General features: G+C 34.6%; 2 protein-coding genes and 1 pseudogene across 2 annotated transcripts; all 3 read left to right on the top strand.

The window, feature by feature from the left end:
- The first annotated feature begins 425 nt into the window (after positions 1 to 425).
- On the top strand, positions 426 to 4,666 carry SCPL27 (serine carboxypeptidase-like 27). The gene is made up of 9 exons (XM_078324139.1): positions 426 to 1,112; positions 1,220 to 1,315; positions 1,408 to 1,500; positions 1,620 to 1,705; positions 1,784 to 2,044; positions 2,123 to 2,250; positions 3,927 to 4,022; positions 4,122 to 4,227; positions 4,321 to 4,666. The coding sequence occupies exons 1-9, from the start codon at positions 758 to 760 to the stop codon at positions 4,459 to 4,461; spliced, it is 1,362 nt and encodes a 453-aa protein (XP_078180265.1). The 5' UTR covers positions 426 to 757; the 3' UTR covers positions 4,462 to 4,666.
- A 1,190-nt stretch (positions 4,667 to 5,856) lies between these two features.
- LOC144574154 (Preprotein translocase Sec, Sec61-beta subunit protein) lies at positions 5,857 to 6,555 on the top strand. The gene has a single exon (XM_078324026.1). It carries the CDS (start codon positions 5,974 to 5,976, stop codon positions 6,292 to 6,294), a length of 321 nt encoding a protein of 106 aa, XP_078180152.1. The 5' UTR covers positions 5,857 to 5,973; the 3' UTR covers positions 6,295 to 6,555.
- Positions 6,556 to 13,334: 6,779 nt separating this feature from the next.
- LOC144547761 (putative CCR4-associated factor 1 homolog 11 pseudogene) lies at positions 13,335 to 14,141 on the top strand (annotated as a pseudogene).
- The last annotated feature ends 278 nt before the right edge of the window (positions 14,142 to 14,419 follow it).

Genomic DNA, 14,419 nt, shown 5'->3' with positions numbered 1-14,419 from the left:
TTGGCGCCTTCCTTCCCGCATTCATTATCTCTGCCTGACTGCCTCCCTCCCGCCCTTCTGTGCATTGGTAGCTATTTCCTACACCTGGTCCCATACCTGTCTGACACCAGTTTTGCTATGGGAACACTTATCGTATTTTTGGTCTGTGAAACCATGTCCATTCGATAATATACTTCTCTTTTCCGTGCTGGTTTCCCTCCAACCCCATGTGCGTCTTTTAACTCTTTAATCCCAGCCTCCAGTCTTTTCGAAGTCATCTCCATTGAACTGGAAACCGGACGTATCCTTTCCACCGTCACTGAAGTTAATGCTTTGTTTTTGGATAGATAGAAAATATGATCCAAATTGAATTTGATCAGTACAGAGTACAGACTAGAACTGAGGGGAGCTTTAGACATTTATGCCAAAAATTCAAATAATTAATCAAAGCAATGCTTTTAACTTTGCTCGGTAAACTGTGTTTCACTGGCCAATGCGATTCAGAGAAAGCTATAGTTCCCTATTTTTTTTATCTAATGGAGACAAAAGGAACCGGCCTTTCTTCCTTCCCCACAAATTGTGATAGCAACAACAATCATTGTCACGCAATCATAAAATAATGTCCGATTCTACAACTCACTTCCCCATTAGCCCAGTGAAAAACAACACTGAGATCCCGGTTTTCTTCCAATCGCCATACAAAGCATTGTCGACTACCTCCTCTATTTATTTCATGAAACTACAACTTATCAATCAAAATTAGAAACTTTTTTCTTCAATGGCCAGCTTTTTGCCACTGATGCTTGTACTGGTACTAATAGTGTTATTATCTGGTGTGAAATCTGATCAAGAGAGTGACAGGATCTGGCAGCTACCAGGTCAACCTGCCAATGTGGATTTCTCCCAGTACTCTGGGTATGTAACCGTCGACCCGCGACATGGCCGTGCACTTTTCTATTGGTTGGTCGAGGCAGTACCTTCAGCAGGACCTGACAATGCACCGTTAGTTCTCTGGCTAAATGGTGGGCCCGGCTGTTCATCAATTGCATATGGTGCATCAGAGGAGATTGGTCCTTTCCGGATCCAGGCTGACGGGCATAACCTTTATCTGAACCCGCATTCTTGGAACACTGGTGAGCAACTTAAGGATGACTATAGCTGATAGCTTTTGTTGTTGGCTTATATTGTGCGGTCCCGGTTTGATTAATGTGTGAACCAATTTGGTGAATTTGGAGTGCAGTTGCAAATTTGCTGTTTCTGGAATCGCCGGCTGGGGTTGGATTCTCGTATTCTAATACGTCCTTGGATCTTTATACTGCTGGAGATGTGAGAACAGGTCTGATTTATCTGAATTCATTTACAAATTATATTGGGAAGAATGCAATATTGTTCTTTGAAGTTTAATTCAATCCGTATTTTTATTATTAGCTACGGATGCATATGCATTTTTGGAGAATTGGTTTGAGAGATTCCCCAAATACAAGTACAGAGAGTTCTACATTGCTGGAGAAAGCTATGCTGGTAAAATCATACAGTACAAGTTGCTCATTTTGAATAGTGATATATTGAAATTAGGTCAAATTTTCCAGTACAAAACTCTCAATTATACTATTGAAATATTCAAAATTTTAAATTTACAGGACATTACATTCCCCAACTAGCCCAATTTATATATCGCAGAAACAAGGGCGTCCAAAATCCTTCAATTAATCTCAAGGGCTTCATGGTAATTTTCCAACTCTAGTTTACATCTAACCTTAAAGTCCATCCTTCAAATCATTTCAAGAAATGTTTATCATCCTAGGTAGGCAATGCAGTTACTGATGATTATCACGATTACATTGGCACGTTCGAGTACTGGTGGACCCACGGGCTAATTTCTGATGCTACATATCATAACTTGAGAAGTACATGTATGCAAGATTCGTCAGAACACCCTTCGATTGAATGTGTGAAGAATTTAAATATAGCAAGCGCGGAAGAAGGGAACATTGATCCATATAGCATTTATACTAGGCCATGTAATAACACAGCAGCTCTCATGCGTGGAATTAATGGCAGATATGTGAGTTCAAGTAATTATTTACAGTTTGTGGCACATAATTGACTAGTTCAAATTTTGACTATATCGTCCTTTTTTTAGCCATGGATGTCAAGAGCTTATGATCCATGTACTGAGCGACACGCAAAGATTTATTATAACCTGCCTGAAGTTCAGAGAGCGCTTCATGCAAATGCCACCGGCATCAAATATGATTGGGATACATGCAGGTTTGTTATCATTACAAAATAATCCAAGTTTTGTGGGTCATCTTGCAAACTTTCTGATTCTGTACTTTTTTGGTTCCTTTTCTAATATATTTATATTTGGTCTTGTAAGCTATATATATAAGTTTCATAATTGTACATAATCTGCCAAAAGGACCGACCAGGGACAGAGACCAGATTTTATCATTGTGGGTGGGGTAAAAATAATGAGGCATGTTGCTGTATCAGTATCACTGTATATTTTCTTGACATGATTACTAAATTATTATTTATTTTCGATAAATGAACACAGAGCTTAACAAATAAACAAACTGTTCAACTCCAAATTACAAAATTAGTTCGGAACTTCCTATTCCTACCTGTTGTTCTAATTTTATTTTACTTTTACAAAAGAAGAAAATCTTACTAATAGTCAAAGAATATTTTTAAGGGACAATTTTTTTTTAAGGTTGGTGGGTTAATACCCATCAAGAATTGTATTAAAAATAAAAAAGTTATTTACATCGCCTCATAGAGTGCTAATTATTTACAGTTAAATTGAAAAAGAGTCGCAATCATCACACAAAACTTCAGTATAAGATCATCCATGAAGCCCTGTCCGTTCACATTCGCTACCAGGCTATCAATGTGCGTACCAGTGTTGAATCTGTATGGCCGTGTTATCTATAAGTGTTGGCTTTATTTTAATGACAATTAGAAAAACATTGCCGTAACAAACTTTATTGAATAAAATCCAAATAAATGATCAGGATTAGGTTGCTGCAGATGAAGATGAATAAGAGATGTTTGAAACTAAGATTAAGAGAGATTTCATAAAAAAAATTTAAGAGAGATTTTTTTTTTTAAAGTTTGCATCAGAAATGATGATATACGTGACAGACTTGGGGTAGCACCGATTGAAGAAAAAATTATTCAAAATCGTTTGAAATGGTTTGGACATCTCCAAAGGAGGCCTCATGAAGCACCGGTGCGTACTGGAATTATAAGGTGTATCGGAAACACAAGAAGAGGCTGAGGTCGGCCACGATTGACATGGGACGAAGCAGTAAAAAGAGACTTGAAGGAGTGGAATATAGCTAAGGAGTCGGCTTCGGACAGGACGCGTGGAAGCTAGCGATCCATGTACCAGAACCATGACCTAGTGCTGGTTAGGGATTATTTAGAGATAGTATTATAGGTCTTAGGTCATAGGAGTAGGAAGTTGGAGTCTAGGATGTAAGCTTAGGACTTTGACATCTACGATTTGGTAGAATATAGTTAATATTAGTATTAGTATTATCACTTTCACTTTCACTTTTATTTTTATTACTTTTATTTTATGACTACTTTATTATTACTTATCTTTATTGTTTGAGTGTGATTGGGTTTTATTTCTAGCCTACCCCAACTAGTTTGGGACTAAAGGCTTGGTTGTTGTTGTTGTTGTTCTAAAGTTTGCACTATGTAAATGTTTTTTTTTAAATCATGGGTTAGGTCCAGGATCAAGCTGGCCCACCTCTATCTCAGTCTGTGTTCAATTTAAAATTAAAGACATTCTTAGTATCTCACATCCTTAGCAACTTTGTAAATCAGAAAGTTTTCTGCAATTTAGTAAAAAGATCATCTTTTTGAACTTTTTCACAAAAGATCATGCATGTTTCACAAAAGATTTGTTTCTATTTTTCTTATATTCTTTTCAGTAACATAGTAGGAACATATTGGGCTGACTCACCTAGATCCATCCTTCCTATTTACCAAGAGCTGATTGCTGCCGGCCAGAGGATTTGGGTATTTAGGTAATTTCTCATAAAACACCTTGGATATATGATTCATGCAGTTGGACATTTAGATTCTTACTCATTACTATTGCTTCTAATTTGCTCTTTATTTGATAGTGGCGACACTGATGCAGTGGTACCAGTAACCGCTACTCGGTATTCTATAGATGCTCTTAAGTTGCCAACACTCGTCAACTGGCATCCTTGGTACGACAATGGAAAGGTTAGTTTAAATAGAAGTCATACACACCGGACACACCATAGGCATACAGCCTTCTAATGTCTCTAAATCTTAATACATTTTTTGTTGGCATAGGTTGGAGGGTGGAGCCAAATATACAAAGGATTATCCTTTGTAACCGTAACTGGTGCAGGTCATGAAGTACCACTGCACAGACCCCGGCAAGCATTGATATTATTTAGACATTTTTTGAAAAACAAGCCGATGCCTCAATAGCCACTTTGAAATAATAAAAATTGCTGAGAAGTGTAGATTTTCATTTGTTCGATTTTTTTTGTATTTGATTGTTTTAGTCATTGTACACCATTTATTCAATCAAGGCTAGGTGAAATAAAGGGTGATCTGAGAAGTTAATTGTTCGTTGCTTTGTAGAGACAAAGAAGTTATTGGTTAATGTTACACGCAGTATATATCTCAGCCATTTTCTAGAATTATTATATTGATTAATTAATTACAAGCAATAAATGTTACTATTCAATTGTAATTATGTGTTTGTTGGGTACTAATTTGATATTATCTGAAAGTTGATCGAGTAAATTTTTTCATTATAAAATTTAGATGGATGGAGCCATCTGATTACCACCAGGTACCAGTATAGGATTGTACCGGTCTACTATGCACCCAACAAATTCTACATCTCCATTTTGATTTTTTGATTTTTTTTAATTTCAGTGCAGAAATAAACTATTTTGATGTTTTGATAAGAAAATTGGCAATAGTGCACTACCCAAGATTATATCGGTAATTAATCAATTATTTAAATCGAAAAATAGGATATTTCAATATTTTAGTGGAAAATTAGAAAGTTCAAAAAAATTTAATGGACCCTCATTTAATGAACCCTAGTGTCACTAGATCTTAATTCCGTTTCTCTGTTAAGAAAGAAAACAAAAGCAACTTATCTTGTGACCTCATACAATCTCCTCTGTATCGATTCTTTAATTGGCACCTGCTCCATATTGCACGATCCGAATTTCAGATCAATAATCAACGGTTTAGATCAGATCAATAATGGCAACTGACATGGACTGGACGCTCCTGAAATTTCCAGCAAACCTTGTCCGCAATTTACATAATTATCCATTTTCTAAATATTTCCTAACTCCTGGAGTAAACACCATATACGTTTATTCTAGGACCACCTGAATTAGTATCCTCTTCATTAACTCAAAAAGGAATCTTTTGAGTTAATGCATCTGGACTGTCCGATCAGATTTAAGATTAGTGTGAATTAAATCCGCACTAATATTAAAGACCCCTATGTTTTATGCGGGGGCCGGATGAGCTCCTTGTTTAAAATCGGACGGTCGATATGTATTAACTCAAAAGACGCTCTTTTGAGTTAATGCAGACGATGCGGGCTCGGAACACCCACGCTGGGTGTGTATCCTCTGAGATATCTCATATTTTGCGTGACCGACGTTTCCGGTGCCTATTCGGAGAACCACAGGGGCCAGTATTATATCAGCTTCGAGATTCGTGTGGAACTTATTTGAACAGTTAAGATTTTCCATAAAGTCACGCAAAATATGAGATATAGGATGTGAATTCCTAGAGATTGAGAATCCTTCGCTCTAAACCCGGTCTACGAAAAACTGTCATTCACGTTTCACCACAATTGACATACAAGAAAAGATATTGACTCCAAATTTTATTGACCTTTTCTCCCATTTTCTACTCTCTCTCTCTCTAACCCCGCAAAATCTTTCTCGATCTCTCCAACCAGCCATGGCAAGGAGTTCTTCCCAATCCCAGGCTTCGTCAGCTGGAGCAGGCGGATCTCGCCCTATGACCGTGGGCCCCAGGGGCTCTGCCGCAGCGACAGCAGGCATGCGAAGGCGGAGGACTACCAGCACCGGTGGAGGATTCAGCGGCGGAAACGGTGGCGGGAGCAACATGCTCCGTTTCTACACCGATGATGCTCCTGGTCTGAAGATGACTCCAACGGTCGTGCTGGTAATGAGTCTTTGCTTTATTGGGTTCGTTACTGCGCTCCATGTATTCGGCAAGCTGTATCGCTACCGATCCGCTGCTTCTGGCGGATCCTGATCCGATCTGGTAATAATCTGAGTCCGATCTGATCTGATCTAACAGGTCGGCCGCCGATCTGGTCTGGTTTTGTAATTTTTTGGTACTTTTTTTGTTTCTCTAGTGTTTGATAACCTAGGGTTCGGTTGTTTCGTCAGATGATCTCGTGTTATTTGTTCTTAGATGCAACTGTTTATTGGTGTTTTTGCTATTTAATCTCTATATATCTCTGGATTTTGATTACTTGTTATAGATTTTGATCCAATTCTCTAAATAATTTTCCATATTGGGTGTGAAATTATGATCTCGTGATAGACCTCTGAGCTCAATTTGAGATTCGTCGAAGTTAGTGAGTGAATTTTTTTATTTATTTCGATTCAATTTTGTGATTGATTTGGTATTACTGGTTAAAATAACGTGCACAGTTATTTTTAGCTTCCCAATTTGTGTTTCGGGCCTAATTCTGTTGATCATGCAATTCACCCTGTATGATTATTGTGGCTTGTAAAGTTTTAATCCTACATCGAGGAAAAACAACTTCATTTATCAGTATTTTATAGAGAGGGGTTCTCGGTTCCTATAATAATGGTTTTATGACTCACAAAAAATGGAAATTTACACAGGCTTTAACGTTTATAATTACTGGGTACATCTAATAGTTAGCAGCTTGATATCTTTTTGCAAGAATCCTTTGCATTCTTGTCTGATCCAAGAAATCAATAGTTTGTGAAACATCAGGCAGCTTTTGTTTTATTTTGCAAGAATCCTTGGCATTCTCGACTGATCCAAGTTGAGCAATTATTGTAGATCATGCATGCAACTATCTTGAACTTTGCTGGTTTCACCCCCGAGTTTTGTTTGCAGTATAGTTTCATAGTTAAGAGTTTTGTTTACAGTATAGTTTAATAGTTTGTCTCCAATATTCTCGTTAGGAAATGTTATATGAAAATGTGATTCTCTACCAGCAAGAAATTCAACTGTTCTTATCAAGATTTATTTTGCTGTGAGTTTGTCTTTGATCTGTTAATTTTGGTGTTATTATGTTCAAGTTTAGTGTCAGTTTAGCTATTACTTTTCAAGTTACTGATGAATCAGTGTCCACCTGGAATGGTAGTTCTTACAACTTGAGATATTTTCTAACCTCAGCTGTTGATTGAAGTCATGAGAAACTTATTTTGCAACAATGCAACATGAATATCATTGTGATGGCAAACTTGGAAGCGTTTTCCTTTTTGTTTTAAGTTGTAGCTTGAATATATTTGGGATGACAGAATTTTGAAGCTTTCCAGTTGTTTGCCTCAAAGGACCTCTAGAACATCATCTAAAAAAAAAGAATCAAGAATTCTTCTCTCTGAATTCTGAAGTCTATTAATCTCATTATATAAGGGTTTTTTTTTTTCTCAAATAAGGTTTTTGTAATCTCTGATTTTGTTCTCAGATCTCTTGTGAGTGTCAAATCTGCATCTCTTTAGTGAAAGATAAGGTTTATTGTTATTTGTATTAGGCGTGCGTTTTATAATATTAGCTAACATAGTATACTGGGTTTGATCTAAAGCTAAATTAGAAGTGCTTAGTTATATAATTTTATTCATATAAATTTAGGGGTGGCAAAAAAGCTCGTAGCTCCTGGATCCATCGTGACTCGCATCTGACTCGCTCTTTAACAACTCGTTTGTTAGTGGACCGAGCTGTTAATGAACTCACCACTAGCTCGATCAAAAATTAACAAGTTTGAGCTGGGCCTAGCTCGCGAGCAAGTTGGCAAGCCAGCTCAATTCAAATATGAATTTGTGTGAATTTTGTATATACGAATTTATTTCGTGAACTATATTTGTATGAATTTGGGATTTAGTATTTTAGTATTTATAAATTTAATTTATGATAGTTAACTTTATAATACATTATCTAATACATTTGGGTTTTTAGCCCACGAGCTGGCTCAGCTCGCTCGTTGCCAAAACAAGCAACCCATGAGCCACTTTTTCAGTTCAGATCCGAATGTTGGTTTGCTCATGACTCACTCGTTGCTAAAATGAGTGAGTCGTGAGCTTAGTTTAGCTCGGACCGAACCAGCTTGTTGCCAGCCCTACATATATTGAAGTTTTATTAAATTGTATATTTTTATGTTGAGGATTACCAAATATTCAATTGTATATTCTTATGTTGAAGATTTGTATTTTACATAATAATTACTAATTTAGCGATCTTGCTAAATAAGTAATATGTCTGAAATTACTATATCGGAATGAAAACATTATGAAATTGACATGAAGAAAATTGTTAACTTTTTGATGCGACACATAAATTCGATTATGCAATTGCGAGCCTATAGGAGTTACCGAAACTCTTAACATACTTGGGTAATTCATATAATCTGATTGTGCACATTTTTGCGTGTAATTCAATTTGTATTCACAGTAATGGAAAAGAACAATCCCAGATTCTATATTTTTACGGACAAATATGTAAATTTCATGGAGTACTATATATTGTAATAGAAAAATTAAAAGAATGATGGTAAAGAACTAAAGGTTGTCTAATATATATATATATATATATATATATATAAATTCAGATTAACAACCACAAAAAGAAATCTCATTTCTTAATTTAGTATACAAAATTAAACAGAGGCAAGTCATTTTTATCATTGCATTAAATGTTTTCATTAATACAGTATAATTAGTATTGAACAAAGATTGGACTTTTTTTATTGAGGGTAAATTTGGTATAAACGTAAAAAAATAAAAAATAATAAGTCGGCTGAAGATTAAAGTTCGTGTGCTCTAAATATATAGCTACTCCCACAATTAATTGTGCATACTTTTACAAATTGCAGCATAATAGTCTAGTTAATTGATAGATCCCTATGCTGCATTTTTAATTATATATAGCCATAACAATTAAATTCTCTAATGACTAATTACAGCCCTGATAGTTAAATTTAAATTGATATATATTTTGCACGTCTAAATTAACAATGCAACATAGAGATCTATAAAAATATTAATTCCTAGTCGAATAGCATCAAAACCTGCCAGTACTTAATTTCTTGATTATATATGGAGGAGTTTGATTTTCCATCTGAGATAGAAGAACCATATCTACTTACATCATGCAATCACAACAATGGAGAAGGCAACAGATTCACACTCAGTAACATCTCAAACAAAATTCGCTTTGAATTTGACAGATCATTCCTACATGATAAGCTTTTCATCGGGTCTCAATACGGTTTTGTGGCTGTCCTCGACCAGTACAGCGAGCCTTCTCTTTTTAATCTTCAGACAGGTGAAATCATATCACTTCCTTCCATCACCACTATGCCGTCAGTTCGGCCCTGCCGCTCAGCCAATGGTAATCTTCTAACAAATGATCATGTTCCAAAAAGTTATGGTCTCTTCAAATCCTTTAACATCTTCTGGCGGTTTTATTGCGGCCGCACTTATTGGTCCTACACTGGCAATTGCAGTGCCAGGAAAGGGTAGATGGAATTTCCTAGAATGCAAATGCTACATAGACATTATGTTCTGTCAAAATGGCATGCTCATCTGCTCGACATTTGAAGGTGCCATTCATGAAATAAAACTTGAAGATGGTGATTTTCTTATTAATGAGATATCAGCACCCTTTATTAAAGACTATCCGCAAAAGATTTATCTTTCAGAAAATTGTTGTGGTTGTATATTCCTAATTACAAGAGGGCTTGGTATTTTAGATGCACCATATACAACTAAGGTTAAGGTATATAGGTACAATGAAGGAGAAAACAGATGGGGTCAGGTAAAGAGCTTGGATGGTCAAGCTTTTTTCGTAGGTACCAGTATCGCATTTTTTCAGTCAAGAAAGAAGACATACGAGGCGAATTGAAGCCAGATACAGTCTATTTTACGGATGATTGGTGGGAAGTCGCATGTGATGAGATCAAGCATAGTCCTCGTGATATATGTGCTCACAACCTAACGGATGATTCCATAGAGTTGTGTTGTCCATCGGAACATCGACAATGAATTGATTATTCAACAGATAGCACATTAGAATTCCAATTTCTTTGTTATTTTGAAGTTAATTACGGCATTATTCCTCTTATAAGGGTTTAATAAAAATAACTATATATTTTGAGGTATAATGCAATGTAAAAGCATTAGATTATTATATATTTAACACAATTTTATGAATCTTCGAAATTAGTGAAATAATTTAGTGTAATTATAATTTATAATAATTACAGAGTACTTGTCTTCTTCTTTTTCTTTTGTAAATTCCTTGGCTGAAGTTGCCAGGATGTTGAGTATTTGTTAAATCTAAGAATTGCAGGAGAACAGGCGCACATTTGATGTTGTGTGATGAATTGGGCCAAGGGAGCTCTTAATTGAGTTATGCTACCTTTAACCAATTTATATTGGCATATTCATTTCTTCATTTGCTTTATAGAAACCTCAACAGGAGGTTCCACCATACATTACACATGTATATTACAAGAATTATTGTCATAGGTGATGTATATTATTTTGTTCATTAACACGTTGACAACGGCCGCGTATTCTTGAAATTTGAAAAGAGGAAAAAAAAAACTAATTTTATCGATTTTCTAATGTTATTTCAATTTATTTATAGGCTACAGAATTTAAAGAGCCATTAAAATATTTTCTAATAACATGATTTGTTATATCAACTAATTAATACTAATTAATTAATTATTTTCAACGGGTATTGTAAATTGTAATTTAAATAAAATCTATAAATTACCTAATAAAAGTTCCATGAATTAGTTTACTATTTGGGTCCAAATGTCAATCTTTTAATTTTCTTCTTATTTTCAATTATTGTATTTTGGTCGATCATTATTCATTAGTCTAGCTGACTTGGAGACAGACACCTGTGCCGTCATATTATGTTCAGTCCTATAAAAATCCCATGACACGCGGTGCATTAATAGAGAGATACACAAATCTCTCCATGTGGATGTCAGCATGTCACCGTCAATTGTCTGCAAAGGAAGTGCCCTGCATATTCTTCAAAAGGGATAGATGCATCTTAAGCTCAGAAAGAAGACCAACAATTCATTATCATTAACTAATTATATTAAAGGTCTTCCATCAAGCGTTATATTTGCCGATTTTTTTATTAATAGGGAAATCAAAAATAAAATATCGAAAAAGGTGTATAGAGTCATAAAATTTCAAAATATAAGAAAAATGTTATAGACTATAACGTCCAGCCGTTCAGGGTACTGAATATTATAGTCTATAACGTCTAGTTAATCTCGTTACTAATTAATTCACACAAAGAAAATATGTAACGGAACGTTATAATCTATAACATTCAACTATGGTATTTTTTTTTGTTTAGATTTTTAAATTTGATACTGTCAAAAGATAATACCTGGAAACAAAATTTGGTAAAATTAAAAAATAAAAAATAAATAACGGCAGAGTGGGGCTGGTTTGATATGGATTCTGAGACCATCAAACCATCTTTAATGTCAATGATCACACGGATCTAAACTTGAAGTACATTAAAAAAATTTAATAAAAAAATATTGTAGCTGGATGTTATAGACTATAATGTTTAGCTACACTGATTTTTTTTGCAAATTTAGCTATTAAATTAACTGAACGTTATAGACTATAAAGTCTAGCTACAGTGTTTAGGATGTTATAGTCTATAATGTTCTTCCTAAATTTCAAAATTTTATGATTTCGTACTCCATTTTCGATATTTTTTATTTTATTTTTCTATTGATAAAAAAATGGGCACCAAATACCTCTGTTACTCCTGGGCGAAGCCGAAAAATATAATAAAATAGAATGGGAAATAATTATATAAGTATTTTAAACTTAAACATAAATTTTTATTTTTATAGAGAAAGATGACAAAAAAAATGTTTTGAAATGAGAACTAAGAATTATTTTGTCCTCTCTGAACCCAGAAAGTCCACAATCTTCTTCAGTACCGTAAAAAAAAAAAAAAAAAAATTGGTCCTGGCTCTCTGACTCCAAAGAACTAAGAATAAAAAAAAAAGTGTTCTAATTTGACAATAGTTTAAAGTGGATATATATCCTTTGTGATTGATTAATAATGAGATTTCATGAGATCTCATACCCAATAGTTTCATGGGTGGAGATCAATTGTGATCGGGTGATAACGGATTAATTGACAATCCTGATAACAATAATTTTTTTTTTGAAATTAAGCAATTAAAATATAATTTATAATTTGTACACATAAATTATACATGAAAAATTATGAAGTTTAATGAAAACTTTTACAATTCATCAAATGACAAAATTTACAACGATGTTCCAAATTTAATTATGAGCTTTGCTAGGAACTGCATAGCTGCAAATACTACTCGGAGAATATATGTATAAATTTATTGGATACTCAAAAGTATGTAAATCTCTTTGACCACTAGCTAGTACGTAGTCATCGTGACGCTTTATTTATTAATAAAAAAATTATATTTATTTAATTTAGAAACATAAATTATGACGATATCATGCTCCTATGCAAACTAGGTAAAAAAAAATGCCTGAATAAGATTTTTATAAAGGTAGGGTGATAACAATGTAAGATAACATTAATGAGAAGTGTCAAATGTAAGTATATATTTAGCATCACATATCAGTTATTCTCGATCTAAAAAGAGTAAAAGATCCAATGAACTGATATTTCAAGTACCATATATTGGAGGCAAAAACGAAAGAGTACCCTCTGACAAATATAAGAAGTATTTATACTTTTATTAGCTTCCCTAAATGAGAAAGAGTTCAATCGAATATTTTTAAAGAAGGCAGTGGACATAAATAGTTTTTTAAAATGGTAACTCATTTAAAATTGGATCTCAAAAGAAGACCAAAATAGGAGCGTAGTTTCCAATTACTAAAAAATAGTACATCTTCCCTCTTATATATACGGCTCAAAGAAGAATAATGCAATTCATTACCACAACACATAGAGAAAGAGAGAGAGAGAGACTTGAAAAGAGTAAGAGAGATAGATAGAGAAATTGCTTGAAGAATAGAGTGCGAGAGAGAGAATTGATAGAGGAAATACATATGGCTCTTCACCAAGTAGGGTCTAGTCGGGCAACACAGATGCGATCTGTTTTCCAGCATAATCTTGCAATGGAATTTGCAATCATAAATCAGGTTGCTGACTCATATCGATATGTGACGATCGATACTGAATTCCCTGGGTTGGTGTACCATAACATAGCACACCCTAGGAACCTCTCCCCCGAGCAACGTTACTCTCAGGTTAAGGCAAATGTTGATAACCTTAAATTGATACAGCTGGGGATTACTCTTTCCAATAGAGATAGCGATGATTCTATGACTTGGGAATTTAATTTTCGTGGATTTGACCCCGAGATTGATTCACAGGATCCAAACTCAATTGAGTTGTTAAAAATGCAAGGAATTGACTTTTTGAAGAATAAAACTAAGGGTGTTGACCCGGATATATTTGCAGAGCTGTTTTGGGAATCCAGGTTACTAATTTTCATGTCTGATAAAATATGGTTAACCTTTCATGGGGCCTATGATCTTGCATTTTTAATAAAGATCATGTCTGGACAAGAGCTGCCGGATGATTTGCGAAAGTTTCTATACCGCATCACTGTCTATTTTGGCCATGACGTATTTGATGTAAAACACCTCATTAAATCATGCAATGGTTTATACGGCGGTTTGGAAAATGTGGCAAAGATCCTTAAGGTAGAACGGGTTATCGGCCTTGCTCACCAGGCTGGTTCTGACAGCCTTTTGATTTGGGCAGTGTTCAACAAAATGATGAACATCTTCTTCAAGAAAGGCATTGAGTTCCGTCACGCACGCATTATATGTGGAGTGCAAGAATTGTAAATCAGCTTATAATTTTTGTTATTGAATTTTTTCGAGTGGTTTTGATACTTATTTTGATCATATCAATTATTTAACTTAGTGTTGCAAATGATTGTACTTTTTTCTTCTTTTAATGGGCAATGATGTTTTCATACTGTACCGTTTTTTTCTTATTTTAATTTGATGTCTATTTTTTTAGGACTAATGTTGCACTGTGTATCTATTTAATGAGCGGTTATTCTTTCATGCACATTTTTACCTTCGTTAGATTACCCAATTTGGAATGGTAATTTTATTTT

Source organism: Carex rostrata, chromosome 2 (genome assembly GCF_964058835.1).
Source record: "Carex rostrata chromosome 2, lpCarRost1.2, whole genome shotgun sequence".
Taxonomy (NCBI): domain Eukaryota; kingdom Viridiplantae; phylum Streptophyta; class Magnoliopsida; order Poales; family Cyperaceae; genus Carex; species Carex rostrata.
The sequence above is the reverse complement of the archived record's forward strand: the minus strand, read 5'-3'. Positions and strand labels throughout refer to the sequence as shown.

Bases quoted from the DNA above. Each gene is read 5' to 3' on its own strand.
- SCPL27 (XM_078324139.1), top strand. From the start codon at position 758: ATGGCCAGCTTTTTGCCACTGATGCTTGTACTGGTACTAATAGTGTTA. The intron at 1,113-1,219 runs GTGAGCAACTTA...TTTGGAGTGCAG, and splicing joins CCCGCATTCTTGGAACACTG to TTGCAAATTTGCTGTTTCTG. The intron at 1,316-1,407 runs GTCTGATTTATC...TTTTATTATTAG, and splicing joins TGCTGGAGATGTGAGAACAG to CTACGGATGCATATGCATTT.
- LOC144574154 (XM_078324026.1), top strand. From the start codon at position 5,974: ATGGCAAGGAGTTCTTCCCAATCCCAGGCTTCGTCAGCTGGAGCAGGC.